This window comes from Glycine max, chromosome 19 (assembly GCF_000004515.6).
Source record: "Glycine max cultivar Williams 82 chromosome 19, Glycine_max_v4.0, whole genome shotgun sequence".
Lineage (NCBI taxonomy): Eukaryota > Viridiplantae > Streptophyta > Magnoliopsida > Fabales > Fabaceae > Glycine > Glycine max.
This window is the reverse complement of record NC_038255.2, coordinates 47,718,192-47,734,998: the sequence shown is the minus strand read 5'-3', so window position 1 is coordinate 47,734,998 and position 16,807 is coordinate 47,718,192. Positions and strand designations below refer to the sequence as shown.

The following is a 16,807-nucleotide window of genomic DNA, read 5'->3' as shown; positions in this document are numbered from 1 at the left end:
GATATAACTTAGTTGGTTGAATGAATTGTTATAAATTTCTATATTTGTTTTTAATTTTTACAGAAAAAAATATTTATATACCAATCAAATGTCAATTAATCATTACTTTTAACATATGAAGAACTACCAATAACATATAATTTTATAAGAATTTCTATTTATGCAATTATATATATATATATATATATATATATATATATATATATATAATATAACAAAATACACAAAGAGAGATAGAGAGAGAAAAGAAACAAATATGTAATGCGGTATTTATCGTTGATGTAATGTAAAGAGACGTGTGTATAAAATACAAACGCATTAATGCAGAACAATACTACTTGACTAAACTATAAGGTCCAATAATTGGTCAAAACTTTTTTATAATTGATTCCTTGTAAAAATTGTTATTAAAACTTGAAATTAAGATGCGCACACATGTAGTTGTCACAAATCATAAGCCTAATGAATGTGGACGGGCCAATGAAGAACATCATATTAGTAGGAATGGCTTTGTGTGAAAGACACCCCACCCAAGTAACAAGCGTACATACAAGTCTCCTGAGTTTGGGTTCTGAACTTTCATAGGGGACAAGTTTGGCTATCAGGTTTGGGATCTTTCGAGGTGAACTGTGACAAAAGGTTACAAGGATTCAGACACATTTGGTGTTGGTGTTTCAATTGTGAGTATTCCAATTTAGACGAGACAAATTTCTGACGTGGATGTAAAAGAGAAAAAGTTTTAAACATAGCGTAAATAAGAAAATAAATAAATTAGAGAATGGTTTCACGTTGGTGCACTACTGAATTCACGACGAACGTTAGTTTGAACAGAAAAAACATGCTCTCCAAAAGTAGAATACAATCACGGAGGTCTGTCTGTTGACAAAGTATCCGATTCCAATATTTAAACAAAAAGCTTAAATATATTTTTTATACTTAAAAAAATAAATTATTTTCATATTATTACTTAAATTTTATTTTTTTCATCTAAATATTTGATATTTTTTATATTTCACTTTAATATTTATCATTAGTTTCTTTGAAATGATGACCTGAGAGATGGAATGTACCATGAACGCCTAATCACTGTTGCGTCAAGCAAAATTTGTACCAGCAAAATCTGTGTGAAGGGTTGAAAATACCCCTATACCTTCACAAAAATACTCTTTTAATCATTCTCCACTCTCTGGTTTTCTTGATTCTCCCCTTTCGTCACCATGCCCCTAACACTCTCACGCTCACTAGTGTGTGGTGGTGCTGTTTTTCGCTGTTGTGGATGCGCATTTTTCGGCGACCTACTAGCTTCCAACGTTCCACGAGGTGCTGGCATTCCGCAATAGAAGAGAATGTTGCAACTGCATGCGAAAGTGACTCCGTGATCCACATCGCGATGACGTGACCTACCTCCGCGTCTCCTTCGCTGGCGTGTTCTCCATGCTGCAGCATGTGTCTTGTCCGGAGAACGTCGTGTTCCACTTCATCGCCACCATGCACTGCAGCACTGAGTTTCGCCGCATCATCACCGCGACGTTCCCGTACCTCTCCTTCCATCTCTACCACTTCAACGCGAACCTCGTCTATGGCAAGATCTTGTTCTCGATCCAGCGCGCGCTGGATCAACCGCTAAACAACAACACCCAAATGCCTCCCTTAGGGTTTGAAAAGGAAACTCCAAGTTTTCTTTTTAATTCTTTTAGTTAATAAAATATATAAAATGAATTTTTTAAAGAATAAAAAATGATGTGTAAATTTTGTTGACGTGGTTAAGTCAAATAAAATGAATCTTTTAAACTCAAGTCATCATTTTACAAGATAAGACTAATGATATATATTACAATAAAATATTAAAAAATACTAAATAGTTAGATAAAAAAATAAAATTTATATAATAAAATAAAAATGACTTATTATTTAAATATGAAAAACATATTTAAATCTATAAAAAAAATCTAATAATTCCAGAAAAAATCATGTTGTCTCCTTTTTACCCTGCTGGAAAGGGGTGAAGACTGGTTTTAAGATATGGGCTGCCTTTAATAAGCAACTTGGGCCTAAGTATGTCGACCGAGTTATTTTGTGTTCATTGAGTTGGTACTTGTTAGGTTAAGCATTTCTGAACTTCTTTTACCATTGCTAGCAGCAGATTTTGGTTGTTATTCCCACTCCCGTTTTTCTAAGTTCACCTTTTCTTATAATAAACAGCAATATCTTTGACAAAAACTTGTTTCCTTTGTGATACACAACTTTGAGGTTGCAACACACAAATGCAAACATATTTCTATTATGTAATGTAGCACAATACACAATAAAAAAATGTGTTTTCATTGTGTATTACGATCACAAATCCTATAACACAATGGAAACAAGATAAAGAAAAATATAGACTATAGAGTTATAGATAATATTGGCTTCTCATATTGGACACAGTGCATTATTGCATCAGATGATGGGTTCATTTATTAATTTTTAATGCTAGGAAGGCCACGATTAACGATGGAGAAGCCTCCGTCCACCACCAAGTTGTGTCCACTAACATAAGCCTAATCATCAGATGCAAGAAAGAGAGCAACTTCAGCGATATGAGTAGCCTTCAACGTGATTCCATGCAATTAAGTTCGCCAAAGCATACTCCATAGCTTCTACTTCACCAGGCTCCATATCGAACAAGGCCAATAAGGCCGTGTTTGGATGCGGTGTAATCATGCATTGCCGGCGCATCCCTCGAAGGAACCGGCCACACTGGCCGTGCAAATTATGGTTGCCATTGCACCGCGAAGGTTCACGGCCATGGCGTTGTCGAAGTCTAGAATGCTTGATAAAGGGCCTTGGATGTCTAAGCTACCATATTTCTCTAAGGTGAAAGAAACTGTTTCTTCAACTTGTTTTTCTTCTCTCGCATCACAGTGGCGGTAACTCACTTTCTCTAGCCAAATGAAGTAGCCAAGTTGTGACCCAATTCGTCCTTGATGTCTGCTATGATCTGCGGATGCTCCGTTTTCCACAAATATCTTCACTGCTTCTGCGCCTATTCTGGTGGCTCCACCGGTGACAATAGCCACCTTACAGAAAATATATACTGTATTAAGCAGGGAGTACTATAGAGAGGGTACGTAATGTAATGAATAATGAAAGCCATACCTTTGCTTGGACATTCTCCTTCTTTGCTTCATGTGTATCTACCTTAACACTTAGAATTTTTGCTTTGTCTCGGATATGCAACTTATTGATGAAGATTTTTCCTAAAATATCAAGAGACACGTGTTATCTTCCAGGAATAATAATAATAATATAAAACGCATGCTATTCGGGTTACTATAACCGGTGTATGAATTCAATTTGACTTCTTTATTTGAGTGTAGGTCTTATGCTATCATATCATATTCAAGAATACTTAATAACTTTTAATCCAATTAATGAAAAAAAATTCAAAACTTATTCTTAGCAAGTTTGATTTTATTTCTTTACCTACATAAAAACTCTCCCAATAAGTTTAATTCAATTGATTGAGTAAAAATATGTGAGTTTTTATAAAATTTTAACATTATTTTTTATTTATGGATAAAAAAAATGAGAACTCTCATTTTAACTTGTAAAATTACTTTTTAATGATTAAGTAATCTTAATCGTAGTCTCTTATATAAAAAATTCAAGAATTTATTTATTTAAAATAATATTATCAATTAAGTTACTGGCAAGTTAATCACATTACTGCACAATTGTTCTAAAGTTCAAATAAAAATTAAAAAAATAAAATATATCTAGAAGAAAAATATCATTATTATTTAATTTGGTGAAATTATGTGTTAAGGAAAAAAAAGTATTTTTATGGTAAGAGATCATAAATATTTTTCACATAAAGCAATTTTATTCGGGTCGAATAAGATTGTAATGAACAATAAAATTCAAATAGTAAAAATCCAATAAAAGCATGAATTATTCAAATAATAAAATCTTACGTGTTAAGATTCTATTCTAAATTATGATAAAACATTAAATAATAAAACCTTAAGAGCAATATTAGGTTTTAAAAAATGGTTTGTAGACTGGCTTGGTAATCTGTGGATCCCAACCATTTAGCCTACAAGGTTAAGGGTTACCAGGCTAAATAAGTTTATATTTAAATGGACCACAATTTTATTTGTAGGTCAAGCCCATACACCTATTTATACTCACAAAAAGCCTTCTCACATTTCTTCTGTACCTCTATATATTGCTATCCACAACACATTACATTTTGGAAACCTCAATCCAAAATGTAAAAAATCCAAAATGTAATTTTTTACATTTTGAATTGATTTTTCAAAATGTATTAGGGTGTTAGTAATAATTTATGGAGGTACGCCTTCTTAGGCTTACATCTATTTTGTTTCAGATTCTTTTCTCTTTATTATTAATTAAAATATATTGATAATTACAATTTTCTTTTAAGTCTTACTTTTTATTTAATAAACTTTACTAGCTTGTGATTTTATAATTTTGAATAAGAACTAACTGATGATATTAAGTAGAGCATTTTATTCTTGCTAACACTCTTCTCTTTTCAATTAGAGAAGTGCTAGCAATTATCTGTGACATACTTTTTTTTTAACAAATATTATGATATTAGTTAAAATTTATTAAAATTTATCAAGTAGAGAGAAATTTATCAAATAAGAGATTAGACCTGTAAAATTTATATTTTTCAATAAATTTTCACTAATAATAATAGAGAATGCAATATGTTGCTAACATTTGTCTTTCCAATTGTATTCGGATTAAGAAATTCAGATTGGTCTAGTGCAGCACAGCATAGCCACTTGACCATCCACTTTTCTCTTTCGGCTTTTAAAGTAAAAAAGTATTGAACAATTGGATTGGGTTTTAGCTAGTAACTTTTTGCATGCTGAACGCAGTTTATAGATTATCATTGGTGCTTTGGAATTTCGATCCACTGAATGTGATATCTCAGGACAATGGAAAGCCATTCCCTAGCTGAAATGTGGAAAAAACATAATAATTGTTAATTTGTTACAACTTCTTTATTACTGAAACGGATTAAATAACACCACGGGAAGAAAGGCTTGTGCAAGACATTTGAGTAGCCACTCGAGACTGTTACTGACAAAAATACCAAACTGCCATCATTGGCTATCAGTAGCACAAGGAAATTCAGAAACCCTGACCCGAATTAGTGGCACCATTTGGGCTGATCGAGGGGAAGGAAAGCAGAAAGATGAATTTTAAACTTCAGAGTGATGGACGGTTACAGATCTAAGATATTGTATATTCACATATTGTGAATTTCTGGTTAAAGAATTGAAGAGAATATTTTATAACATATGATATTACTAATGTTCCTCTTATAGTAAAAAATAAAGTATGTTCCTCTAAAAAAACTAATGTATGTTCACTGTATTTTTAAATGAAACCTTCTGCTTATTATTTATTCTTTAACTAGTGTTCTTAGATACTCTCTAACAGGATTCATATTTTGAATTAATATCTAGACAAAGCTTAACTATTATATACTTTCAGAACTGCGTTCATGTAATTTTAAAACTATCGAGAGACAAAATTCAGTCGGCCCCATACTTCTTGTCTTCTCTGCTATTATTTACATTATATTAACGTTGAGATTGTAATTGAGTATTCATTTGTTTTTTTTAATATAGCAATTAGCATCTTACATGGAGTATAGGTAATTAGGTATCAATATTTAGCATCCTTTGGCATAATTCATTTTTGAGACTGAAACCAAATGAAAATTATTTGGTTCAGTAATGTTACTTACTTGTTGGGTTGGTCACTTGAACATTAGTAGGACTTACATTATATATTGCATAGAATACGATACTACATGTGCAATCATTTATGAATGTTTAGTAATAAAACAAGGATGGATGCATAAATAACAAGTCTCAAGAACTCGAATTAATTTGAGACCCTTGTTAAACAAGAACAACCATCTATATGCTCGGTGGTTACAAAAGATTATTGATATATCTATAATTTTTCTCAGCCATAAATTTATTTTATTTTATTTTTTGCCATCATCATGGCAAGCCAGATACAAATGATTTGTACAAACGATTTGTGTGTCTACTATACACACATACATGCATATCTATTCTTCAAATATGAGAAGAAGGGTTTAAATTTATTGATATAGCTTTAACATACGTGTAATATATATAATTATATATGTTAGAATAACAAAATATGGGGCCAAAAGAAAATGGCAGTTATGGGAAGAACATGGGAGGCTTGTCGACTACCCACTAATCTGATTTCTTGTTATTCCGTTTCGGCTCTTTTCAGAACAGTCTTATGCAGACTCCACATTCTCAAAGGAAAGACAATGCTATGAGTTATTTGTCGTTTCCCACTCCGAAAATCTTTTAAAAAAATTGGAAACGTGATAATGAAACTTTAGCAGACCATCCACTACGATTTGTTATTATATATAGTAACATAAGCTTTTTTCGATTCTGCATGCACTCCAAAGGCCAAACTCAGTTAAACTTATTGCAACTTGTGTTCTAGTGCTCATAGTGGTCACTTCACTTGTACTACAAAACTAGAGAGACACTGCTTTCTTTCTTTCTACTTCCCAAATCTCAGGGTCTAATTAGTCAACAATTAGAAAGTACTGATTTCATTCTCCTAGTTGTTGGCACTGAGTGACTAAGCCAATTGGTCTCAGGTTTTCTGAGTTTTAGAGACTAGACATCTTCTCTTTCTTAGTTTCTTTTACCTCAACTAGTTTTTCTTTCCTTTCTTTTCTTTTTCAATCCCTGCTAGAAAAATTTCAGAATGAAGCATTCTCACATTTTACCATTAGCATTCTGTATATTTTTCCTTACTTTAGTTATTCTCGTCCAAGCTAGGCATCATTCTCATCATACAAAACACAAACACTCACATTCTCATAAATCTTGTAAGACTCCAAAGCCTGCACCACCTCCTAGCCCTCCACATAATGAGAACTATAACAATGCCTCTGGCATTCTTGATGTACGAAAATTTGGAGCAATAGGAGATGGAGAAACAGATGATACAGGATCATTCAAGATGGCATGGGACAGTGCCTGCCAAAGTGAATCAGCAGTTAATGTTATCCTTGTACCACAAGGTTTCTCCTTTCTCATTCAGTCCACTATCTTCACTGGTCCTTGTCAAGGTGTCTTGGTATTGAAGGTAATGTATACATATTTTTCCTCTTTTGGTTCATAATTATCTCGTTACTTGTTTTAAGGGGTAAATTTTACTAGTGAACTTTTCTGTCTCAAATTTAAGGTTGATGGAACTCTTATGCCACCTGATGGACCTGAATCTTGGCCTAAGAACAACAGTAGGCATCAATGGCTGGTCTTTTATAGAATCAATGGAATGTCACTGGAAGGAAGTGGTTTAATAGATGGGAGAGGAGAAAAATGGTGGGACCTTCCCTGTAAGCCTCACAAGGTACTCATGAAATTGAATTGTAAGATTATTTAAAGGCTAAAATGTGTTTCAGTTAGGTCCCTCAAATTTGTTAAAATTTGTCTTAATTTCTATACTTTAGAAAGGATGAGTCTTGTTCTCTTATTTTTTTATAATTAGTGAGTTTGGTCCCTCTTTTTTATAATCGGTGAATTTCATCTCTCATATAGTATTTTAAATTTCATAGAAAGGAACGAAGTTTACCTATTATGAAAAATACAAGGACCAAAATTAAATTTATAAAGTATAGGAAATAAAACAGCCGTAAATTGAGGACCTAAAAACACATTTAATCCCCCTTTTTTTAAGGTGCTGCAAACAGCCACTGACACCAAGTTCCCTACAATAAATGCCTCAGGGGCCTCATGGGACAACACTCCCAGGACCTTGTGATAGCCCAATTGTGAGCTTTCAAAGCCCTTCTTCTATTTACATGACTACATCTTCAATTTGTATAATTGCATTGTGATTGAGCATAATTCTACGTGATGCAGGCCATAAGGTTTTTCATGAGTTCCAACTTGACTGTGCAAGGACTTAGGATAAAGAACAGTCCCCAGTTCCATTTCAGATTTGATGGCTGCAAAAACGTCCATATAGAATCAATCTACATAACAGCTCCAAAACTAAGCCCCAACACTGATGGAATTCACATAGAAAATACCAATGACATGAAAATATACAATTCTGTTATTTCTAATGGTTAGGCACGAGAAACTCTTGTAATTCTCCACACCTAATGCATCAAAAGGCATTATTAATGTTTGTTTGCTAAATTATTATCTTTTATAGGTGATGACTGTGTATCCATTGGATCCGGCTGCAACGATGTCGATATTAAGAACATTACATGTGGACCTGGTCATGGAATTAGGTAACCTATTATTTTTTGCTTTCAAAAAAGCTTTAATCTCCTTATCTAATATTGCATCAATAGGCTTATTGATAGCGGGCTTATGATAACAGTAAAAATAAGCTTTCCTTTTTGCAATATTAATAAAAACTCATGAATTGAAAGTAAAAACATAAAATAAACCAACTACTCCCTTAACTTTTGCTTCAGTCCACTATTTGAATTTTTAACGTAGAATGGAAGAGACAATGATGACACTCTAGATTACTTTGTCATTGAGACTCTAGCACCATACCTTGATCTATGTATCCCAAAATCTCAAGCTATTATAAATAAAAGAACACGAATTTAATTTTGAGGAGGGTTAATAGCACATATTCTAAAACATTCCTAACACATTCTTTATGATTGATTAAAATTTATTAAAAACTACAGAATTACATGTAAGACTTATTAGATAAGAAGCAGATCTAAAAAAATTTGTGATTTCTAATAAATTTTAGTGAATAAAAGTAATGTATTTAAAAGAGTGGGTTAAAGAATGTGCAGTTACGCATTTTTCTTTAAACTTTTATGACATCTCTAACTGTTCTATACCTGGTTAACTTATGCATGCAGCATTGGTAGTCTGGGAAATCACAACTCTCGAGCCTGTGTTTCAAATATTATGGTGAGAGACTCCTTCATAAAAGTGACAGATAATGGGGTTAGGATCAAGACTTGGCAAGGTGGATCAGGATCAGTATCTGGAGTAACATTCAGCAATATCCACATGGTTAGTGTAAGAAATCCCATCATAATTGACCAGTTCTACTGCCTCACTAAGGAGTGCACCAACAAGACCTCCGCAGTATCTGTTTCAAATATCATTTACACAAACATAAAGGGCACTTATGATATAAGGAGTCCACCTATGCGTTTTGCTTGCAGTGACTCTGTCCCATGCACCAACTTAACACTCTCAGATATTGAGCTTCTTCCTTCTCAAGGAGATATTGTGCATGACCCCTTCTGTTGGAATGCTTATGGAGATTTGGAGACACTAACCATTCCACCGGTTTCTTGCTTGCTTGAGGGCACTCCTCAGTCAGTGTTAGACTATGACATAACTCGTTGCTGACCCACTAGAGCAAAAAATGAGCGCGTGTATATAATTAATTATTAGCTAGCTAGGGAAGTAGTGATTCATTAGGCCATTAGGGAATATATATGTATAGCATGATGTTGAATCTAATTATGTTATATGATTGTTGAGTTGTATTTTTTATACTCCTCCCCAATTGTAGACTAAATATCTCGCGTGATTATTCAGGATTGGAATTGACGTTTGAAGTACTTAATTGCTTGATTCATTGCTTGTGTCGTAACAGTATGATGAGCAAATTTATGATCCCCACTGCTCAGACATGACTATATTATGTGAAACACATATGCTTTTAATGTTTTTATGGGTTTTTTTTTATTATAACCTTCTGAGTATTAGAGAAAAAGAATCTAACTAATGTAGAATTCGATCGTGTAAATAAAATCTAACCAATAATATTATTTTTTATCGAGAGTATTAATAAAACAATTCAACCTCAATGCAGTAATTACTTATAACACACACAATTCCGTTTGTTTAAAAATAGATATATCCTCTCTCAAAAAAAAAAATAGATATATGATTTTGCTAGCATTATGTGCCGTATTCTTAGCTAAATTAAATTTATCGATATCAATATTAGCAATTTAATTTTATATAAAAGAGATAATCCTGACACATTTTTAATTTTTCTGTTAATGTATCTAATTTTTGTTGTTATTTATATTTTGTTGGGTGAACCCAAAGTTAACAGTTATCTAATAATCTCTTGATGAAGTACTAAAATTTATTTAAAAAATTGACATTTTTTTAACAAATATTATTTCATAAATTAGAATTTAAAAACCAGATGTTTGAATGTTTGATGATATGCTAAAAAAATATGATTATGTGTCAATCATTGATTTTTTTGAGGGGTACAGAACAATAATATGCTCTTATGGACACAACTAATTTCTTACAGTCAGCGATTGAAATTCATCACAGTCCAACTGGTCATAAATAATTTGCTAGTCATTCCTCCCACATGAACATGATTTTCGCAACATATATTTGTGTGAAAAGTTTCTACTAGTTGCATTAGAAAGCATGAGATTTGGTTATAAAAACTCCATTATTATCGTCAATAAACTGTTATTTTATTAAGTGGACCGGTGGAGGGTCTTGAATAGCTTTATATATCTGACAGATCCCAGTCCCCATTTTTCACATCCCATTATGACCAATGGACCTCCTACATAAGAAAATAAAACATTGAAGTTGAATTGTTTATGGATGATACCACGCTATTTTAGCAAACCTATAGTCTGATACTTAATGAATTTGCTGTTTCTTTTTATAGAATTCAATGCTTTAACAGAAGCACCGAACTTTTGTCTCCCACGGAAAGTGATATAATTTGGTCCAGCATGAATCAGTTTACTATTTAAACCAGAAACTTGTAGAGATTCCAATACTCCCTCGGCATTTGTGTCTTCATGACCATGACTGACAAGAGTGTAAACAAATTAACAAAAAGAATATTCTTATGGAAGGAGCTCCGGAAATCAAAGCAAGAAGAGTATGATAGTAATAGCATAGTAGTTAGTGAGCATGAGTGATTTCAAGAGGATTTTGTACCCCCATGACTCCGCTTGACAAAGTTGAGACAAATTGCCTTTTCAGTCATGCATGCCCAGTGGCCACGGCAATCATAGGTCATACTGTTGATCCATCATGACAGGAAATTAAGTAAACTTACATTTAAATAAAAACATTACACTTTCTCATTCTAAAAAATATGTTACTATATATTTTAAAGTAAACCAACCTTTTAAAAGGTTACTTTTAAAAAAAAGAAACCTTTGAAAAGTTTTTTATTCTTCTTTTCTGTAGCTCTTAGCACATGTTAAGCTAACTAATGTTGCCATTAGGGTTTTAGAAGATGAAATTATCACAAACACAAAATTAAACTCATGATTGATATACTAAGGGAGTATAACTAGCAATTGGTTGAGTAGTGCAAATAAATTGTAACAAATCTCCTGATTAAGTTCAATTTCGATTCCTATCAATGAAAAAAAACTCATGATTAGTGTCAAATCAAGTTAATTAAACTGATTGAAATACCCCGGGCGTCCTCAAATTGAACCATTTTTTTTCAATCTTGTTTGATATTATTTGTTACCAGCACATAATTGCAGAGATAACATGACAGGTAATAGAATGAGAAGAAAGTAATTAATATATGCTTGTTAAATTGGGATTCAAGGGAATACGTTTTGAATCGTCTCTGCTAGTGTATTTAATTACCCTTTTTAAATGTTTGATAAAATAACGATTTCAGCTTTTAGGCACATTGATAGGTGCAAAAGGGGTCTGGTTTCGAGGACCAGTGCCTCCAGAACTACGGAAGAAGAGAATTGCAATGAAAAGGAAAGTATTATTTTCTTCATGCTTGATTGTTTGATTACATAGGTATTTATAATAATTCCTGATAACAGATTTTGGACTGGCTTGTATGCAGGAATATTCCTATAACAGAATTAGTTTGTATTTGTCTAGCTAAGGAAGATAATTCCAATCAAGCTGGATATGGATTCATGCTGGCTGGATATGCTGAAGTTGTGGTTCAATTCCTGGTTTACCCTCATGCCTAGTCGTCCAGGTATGCAGGCCTTGTCACCTTTCGTTTGGGCTTTTCTACTATCTGCACCCTCTGTTCTTCCTTGTTGGTGAGTTCATTTCCTGTTGTTCCTGTATCTGTGTTTGAGGTTTCTGCTGCTCTATCACACATTCTGCTTCTTCTTTTTTTTCGTGCTCCACGATCTTTTTCTTCTATAGTCCACCGATTATTTTGCAGCACAATGGTGGGACATTCTTCCAAATCCAGTTCACTTCATCATTGATCATTCTGCACTCCTTTTATACACCAATTACACATAATATCCATTTTCAAATTTCCTTTCAAGTTCTGTTTCATTGTTCAGGACCAGGCGTCCTCACGAGTCACGAAGGTCACTAACGTGCAATGCACCTAGTCCAACACCACGTGTAACCATACACTGAAAAGCCTTTTCCAAGAAAAAAAAATATATAGGAGACTATATATGAACATCTTTTTATATCAGTGGCAACGGGGTGTGAAACTTATAACCTATATAGCTTATGCAAATTATTCAAATCTTTCACAAGTAACCTAATTTTACTGGCTCGAGATAGTGTAACATAGACTGGGTCTAATGAGTTGTGGCCTGTGGATAGTGGTGTTATGTAGGTAATTTTTTTCCTTTGCATCTTCTTTTTGTAAAATTATTGCAGGTTCAAGGAAGGAGAAGACGCAGTAACTCCTAAATGATTAATGAAACTACCAAAGGACAATGCATGAATGTGGGTATGGAATAAAGTCCAAGCTCCAAAGTTAACGAAAAAAGTGAGAAAAGAATCTAGGACATTTTATGGCATCTCATGATTCCTTCCAACTGCAAGTTGATCCATCTGATATACTAATACTATATTTCTTATTTTCTTTTAAAAAACATCTAAAGATAGCATACATATATATATCACTTTCTCTATCCATTATGATGTTTGAAGAGACCGTGTGGAAAAGAAGAAAAAGCAAAATACAAAAAAGAGAGGGGGAGAGAGAGCCAAAAAGAAAATGAACACAAATGAGACCGTGATCTACCATTGACATTTTGATGTTGGAAAAAAAATAAAAAACTTTATCATTCTGCTCTGTCTTATTAATTTCTTTTTTTGTCCAGTTCTCAAAATGAACATTAATTAAGGAGTCCATGGATATTTCTAATCGCAATATATGGATGTGGAGTGTGCTGAGTATAGCGGTAAAATAAAAATGATAGGATGAAATATTCAGAAACAAATCTATGGCATGCAGGATTTGGATTATCCGCAGTCGCGAATGTTGTGGGCACGAAACGTGTGATTATCCATATGTATTCGATCGATCTCTCACTGTCTAATGATTCAAACTGAATAATGTCATTTGTTGTCGGGAAATGTATATATATTGTGCGAATCGAATTTGGTTCAATCTAAATTCTAGAACCATAAGATGAATACCGGTCAATGCACGTTTTAATTAATTAGCTGCTACTACACCATTCGCTATACTGTGATAAATCCAATAGTATCTCTAAAAGGAGACAAATATTCTAATATACTTCTGTAGATTCCTTTTAAATTTGAATTATATCCATAAAAAATTAAGTTGATTATCACTAACAAAGTGAGTGGTTCTATTTGTGGCACTTATAAGTTGACAAACGGCATACATAATATAATTAGGATCTTGATAAGTAATGTCCTGGATAATAAACTAGAAAGAAAAGATATTTATTATGTAAATTATTGTGGAAACTTAGATGTTGTGGTACATATATGTCTGTAGTTCTATTATGATATTGTGTCAAAAATTAATATACTACAATAATCTTTAATTATATTATTGAATGAATGAATGACATATTTTCCATTTGTTTATAAATTGTCTCATTGATCATGAGAGTTTCTGATTATATATCCCATCAAAGGCATGTTAAATTAATTAAAATAATAATTAATAACAAATAAATAAATAAAATATAAAAGGAAGTATAAGAATAAATTGGAATATAAAAAAATGAGAATAAAGATTAATTTTTTGAGATTTTGTAGCATATCTTTTTCCTCTTTCTTCTTTACTTCCCATTTTCAATTTATTGTCTAGGTATGTGATATATTAAAATGAAATAGGAGATATATAAACGAAACACTGGAGAGTAATTAATGGGTAGTTAATAGTTAGTTATATTTCCTTTGATATGGATTACTATATATCATTGGGAGGATTTGTTTCCAAATGGCAAAATCTGAAAGGTTATTTGAATTACAAAGAAAATCCGAAGAGTTATTGGACTTTAGAAAATTGGTGCATGGAGAAAGTGAGTAACTGTAGACGGAGACGTGCACCACGTTGTTTTGAAGAAAGTGAGAGAAATTGGGCTTCTTGTCGGAGCGTGGGTCTGGATTATAAAAAAGCAAGATATTATACAAACTTAATTATTATTACTACTTTAATATTATTAACGATAAAATAATCTAAAAATTATGAAGATCAAGATTGCTTACATAAAATTATATTTCTTTTATTTGTTGATATAGATAATAGAAGAATAATTTTTTGTCTCTCAATAAAAATATTCTTTAATTAATATTCTTAGAATATTTATTAGTATTTGTGATATAATTAAAATGAAACAAGCATAAAAATTAATCAAATTCAATGAATCGATTTACAGTAGGATGTTGGGAGCATCAGGTTCAATTCCCAATTAATATATTTTTGTAAAAAAAATAAAAAACTTTTAAGTGATTAAATTTTGAATTAAAAATTAAACTCATAATCATTTTAAAAGATTAAAATTTGAGAGAATACCTCAAAGGTTTATAATAAAAAAAAAATTCTAAGTTAAAATAAAGTAGGTATGCTAAATAATTTTTTTAAACGGCTAAATAAATTTATTAAAGAGAGATCCTTTAAGAAGCACAAGGTTATCCAAAATAGCACAGAGAAATCCATCGAGAAACACAGTGCAAAAAATTGCATGAAACAAGAATAAAATAACATGTGCCTAAAACCCAACTCACTGAAACACACAAAATACTTCTAAACCCATCCCACCATAAATAGGGCATAAATAGTGAATACCAGTGGAATAGAGAACCCCAGCAACAACATCGTTACACCCCGAACCCACCTCCATTCTTGAACATAATTCTGACCACTGTAACCAAGTTTATAACAGCCTGCTAAATAAATGGATTGGTTAATTTTGTATTTAGATTATAATGGATGGATTAAAAACAATCCATTAAAAAAATCTAATATGTCCATCATTCATTTAATAAAATATATTAAATCCATCCATTAATATTTTGTATTTGGATTGTAAAATATTCAATCCATTCATAAAAAATATTTTAAATGATTTTTATTATTTCAAATTACGCTCTCATTTATTCAAAAAAAATTTTATAACTCTTCTTGTTTAATTCACTTTAAATAAATTATTGTTTGTTTTATTAAATTTTTAAGATAGTTTTTTAAAAATAAATAGTTTTACTTTAAATAGTTTTTTTCTTTCTGTGTGTGTAAGTAGCTTTGAGTCTTTTCCAATTGTAATCATAATTAGATAGATTAAATTATGAGAATTAATGGATGAGAGATTGTTCAGTTTTCCTATTCAATAACAACTTTTGTCCAAAATCCATGGTAGCAAGATTGACCAAATCATTTTACCCGCCGCGAATTCTTGATTATTACACATCCTTGGTAGTAGTGTTGAAGGTTAATTTTGAAAAATGTAGATATATAATTGGTGATTCATTATTTAGAGAGTTCTACACCTATAGAGATATGGTAGTGTATAAAAACTTTTTGATGAATGTAGAAAAATATCTTATTATCTAAACTCAGAAACACCTAAAATATTACAAAGATGGATGATAGATGAGTCTAGAAGACTTTAGGACTAAGTAGTATAGAAGTGCGTAAAAATCACCTATATAACCTATATAAAGACATAAGTTATAACAACTCAGTTGGTAATGTAAATCAAGAAACTAATAAGCACAATTCAAATTAAGGTGTCAATTTTCTAAAAATTCATACTCTTCTTATTCTCATCATTTTTATCATACATTTTTATCATATCCTTTCATAGAAAAAAGGTATAACCACGTCTCATATCTTAATAAGTAGTTGAGAAGAGAAAGTCACAATGGTAACTAGAATTAGAATTATTAGAGAAGTTCTTTTGATCTCCCCTCCCCTATTTTTATTTTTGAGGGCTATTGGAATTGAACTATATACCTTTTTCTCTAAACTGGAAAAGAGTGATTTTTAAGTATCTTTCTATTTGCTAAATAATGTAGATCGACAGCTTTTGTGATTTACTTACTCAACCCTCCTGGGACCACTTATATTTTCCCATTGCAAGAAAGTAGGGGTGGGGTGGGGCAACATGGATAATTATTTTCAGCATAGACTTCTGTTCATGCAGAAGTAGGGATGGCAAAACCCGGAACCTATAGGGATCGTAAAAATATTTATGAGTAATTATTCATAATATTGAGATCAGTTATGAGATAATATATACTTATAAATTTATGTGATTATGAGTGCGGTTTATCCTGTATATATCATATAATTTGTTGCGAAAAATAATCATATCTTTTATGACTAATATTTTATTTCTTTAATCTTTAATAGGATATTATTAAAAGAGTAAAAAATACTAAATTTTTAATTAGAATTTTTGTTAAGCAATTAAAATATTAACTTTAATAATTGTTATGTTGAATAATTATTTTTATAATTTTATTTATTTATGAATTAATTTTAGACAAATCAAATGTTATGT

At 31.6% G+C, this 16,807-nt stretch overlaps 1 protein-coding gene across 2 annotated transcripts; it reads left to right on the top strand.

The window, feature by feature from the left end:
- The first annotated feature begins 6,435 nt into the window (after positions 1-6,435).
- Positions 6,436-9,641, top strand: LOC100778836 (polygalacturonase At1g48100). Of its 2 annotated transcripts, XM_003553628.5 has the most exons (6): positions 6,438-7,176; positions 7,276-7,443; positions 7,820-7,864; positions 7,956-8,163; positions 8,254-8,335; positions 8,933-9,641. In XM_003553628.5, the coding sequence occupies exons 1-6, from the start codon at positions 6,793-6,795 to the stop codon at positions 9,432-9,434; spliced, it is 1,389 nt and encodes a 462-aa protein (XP_003553676.1). In that variant the 5' UTR covers positions 6,438-6,792; the 3' UTR covers positions 9,435-9,641. The 2 variants fall into 2 exon arrangements, with proteins under 2 accessions (XP_006604753.1, XP_003553676.1); XM_006604690.4 differs by lacking the exon at positions 7,820-7,864 and having other exon boundaries at positions 6,436-7,176.
- The last annotated feature ends 7,166 nt before the right edge of the window (positions 9,642-16,807 follow it).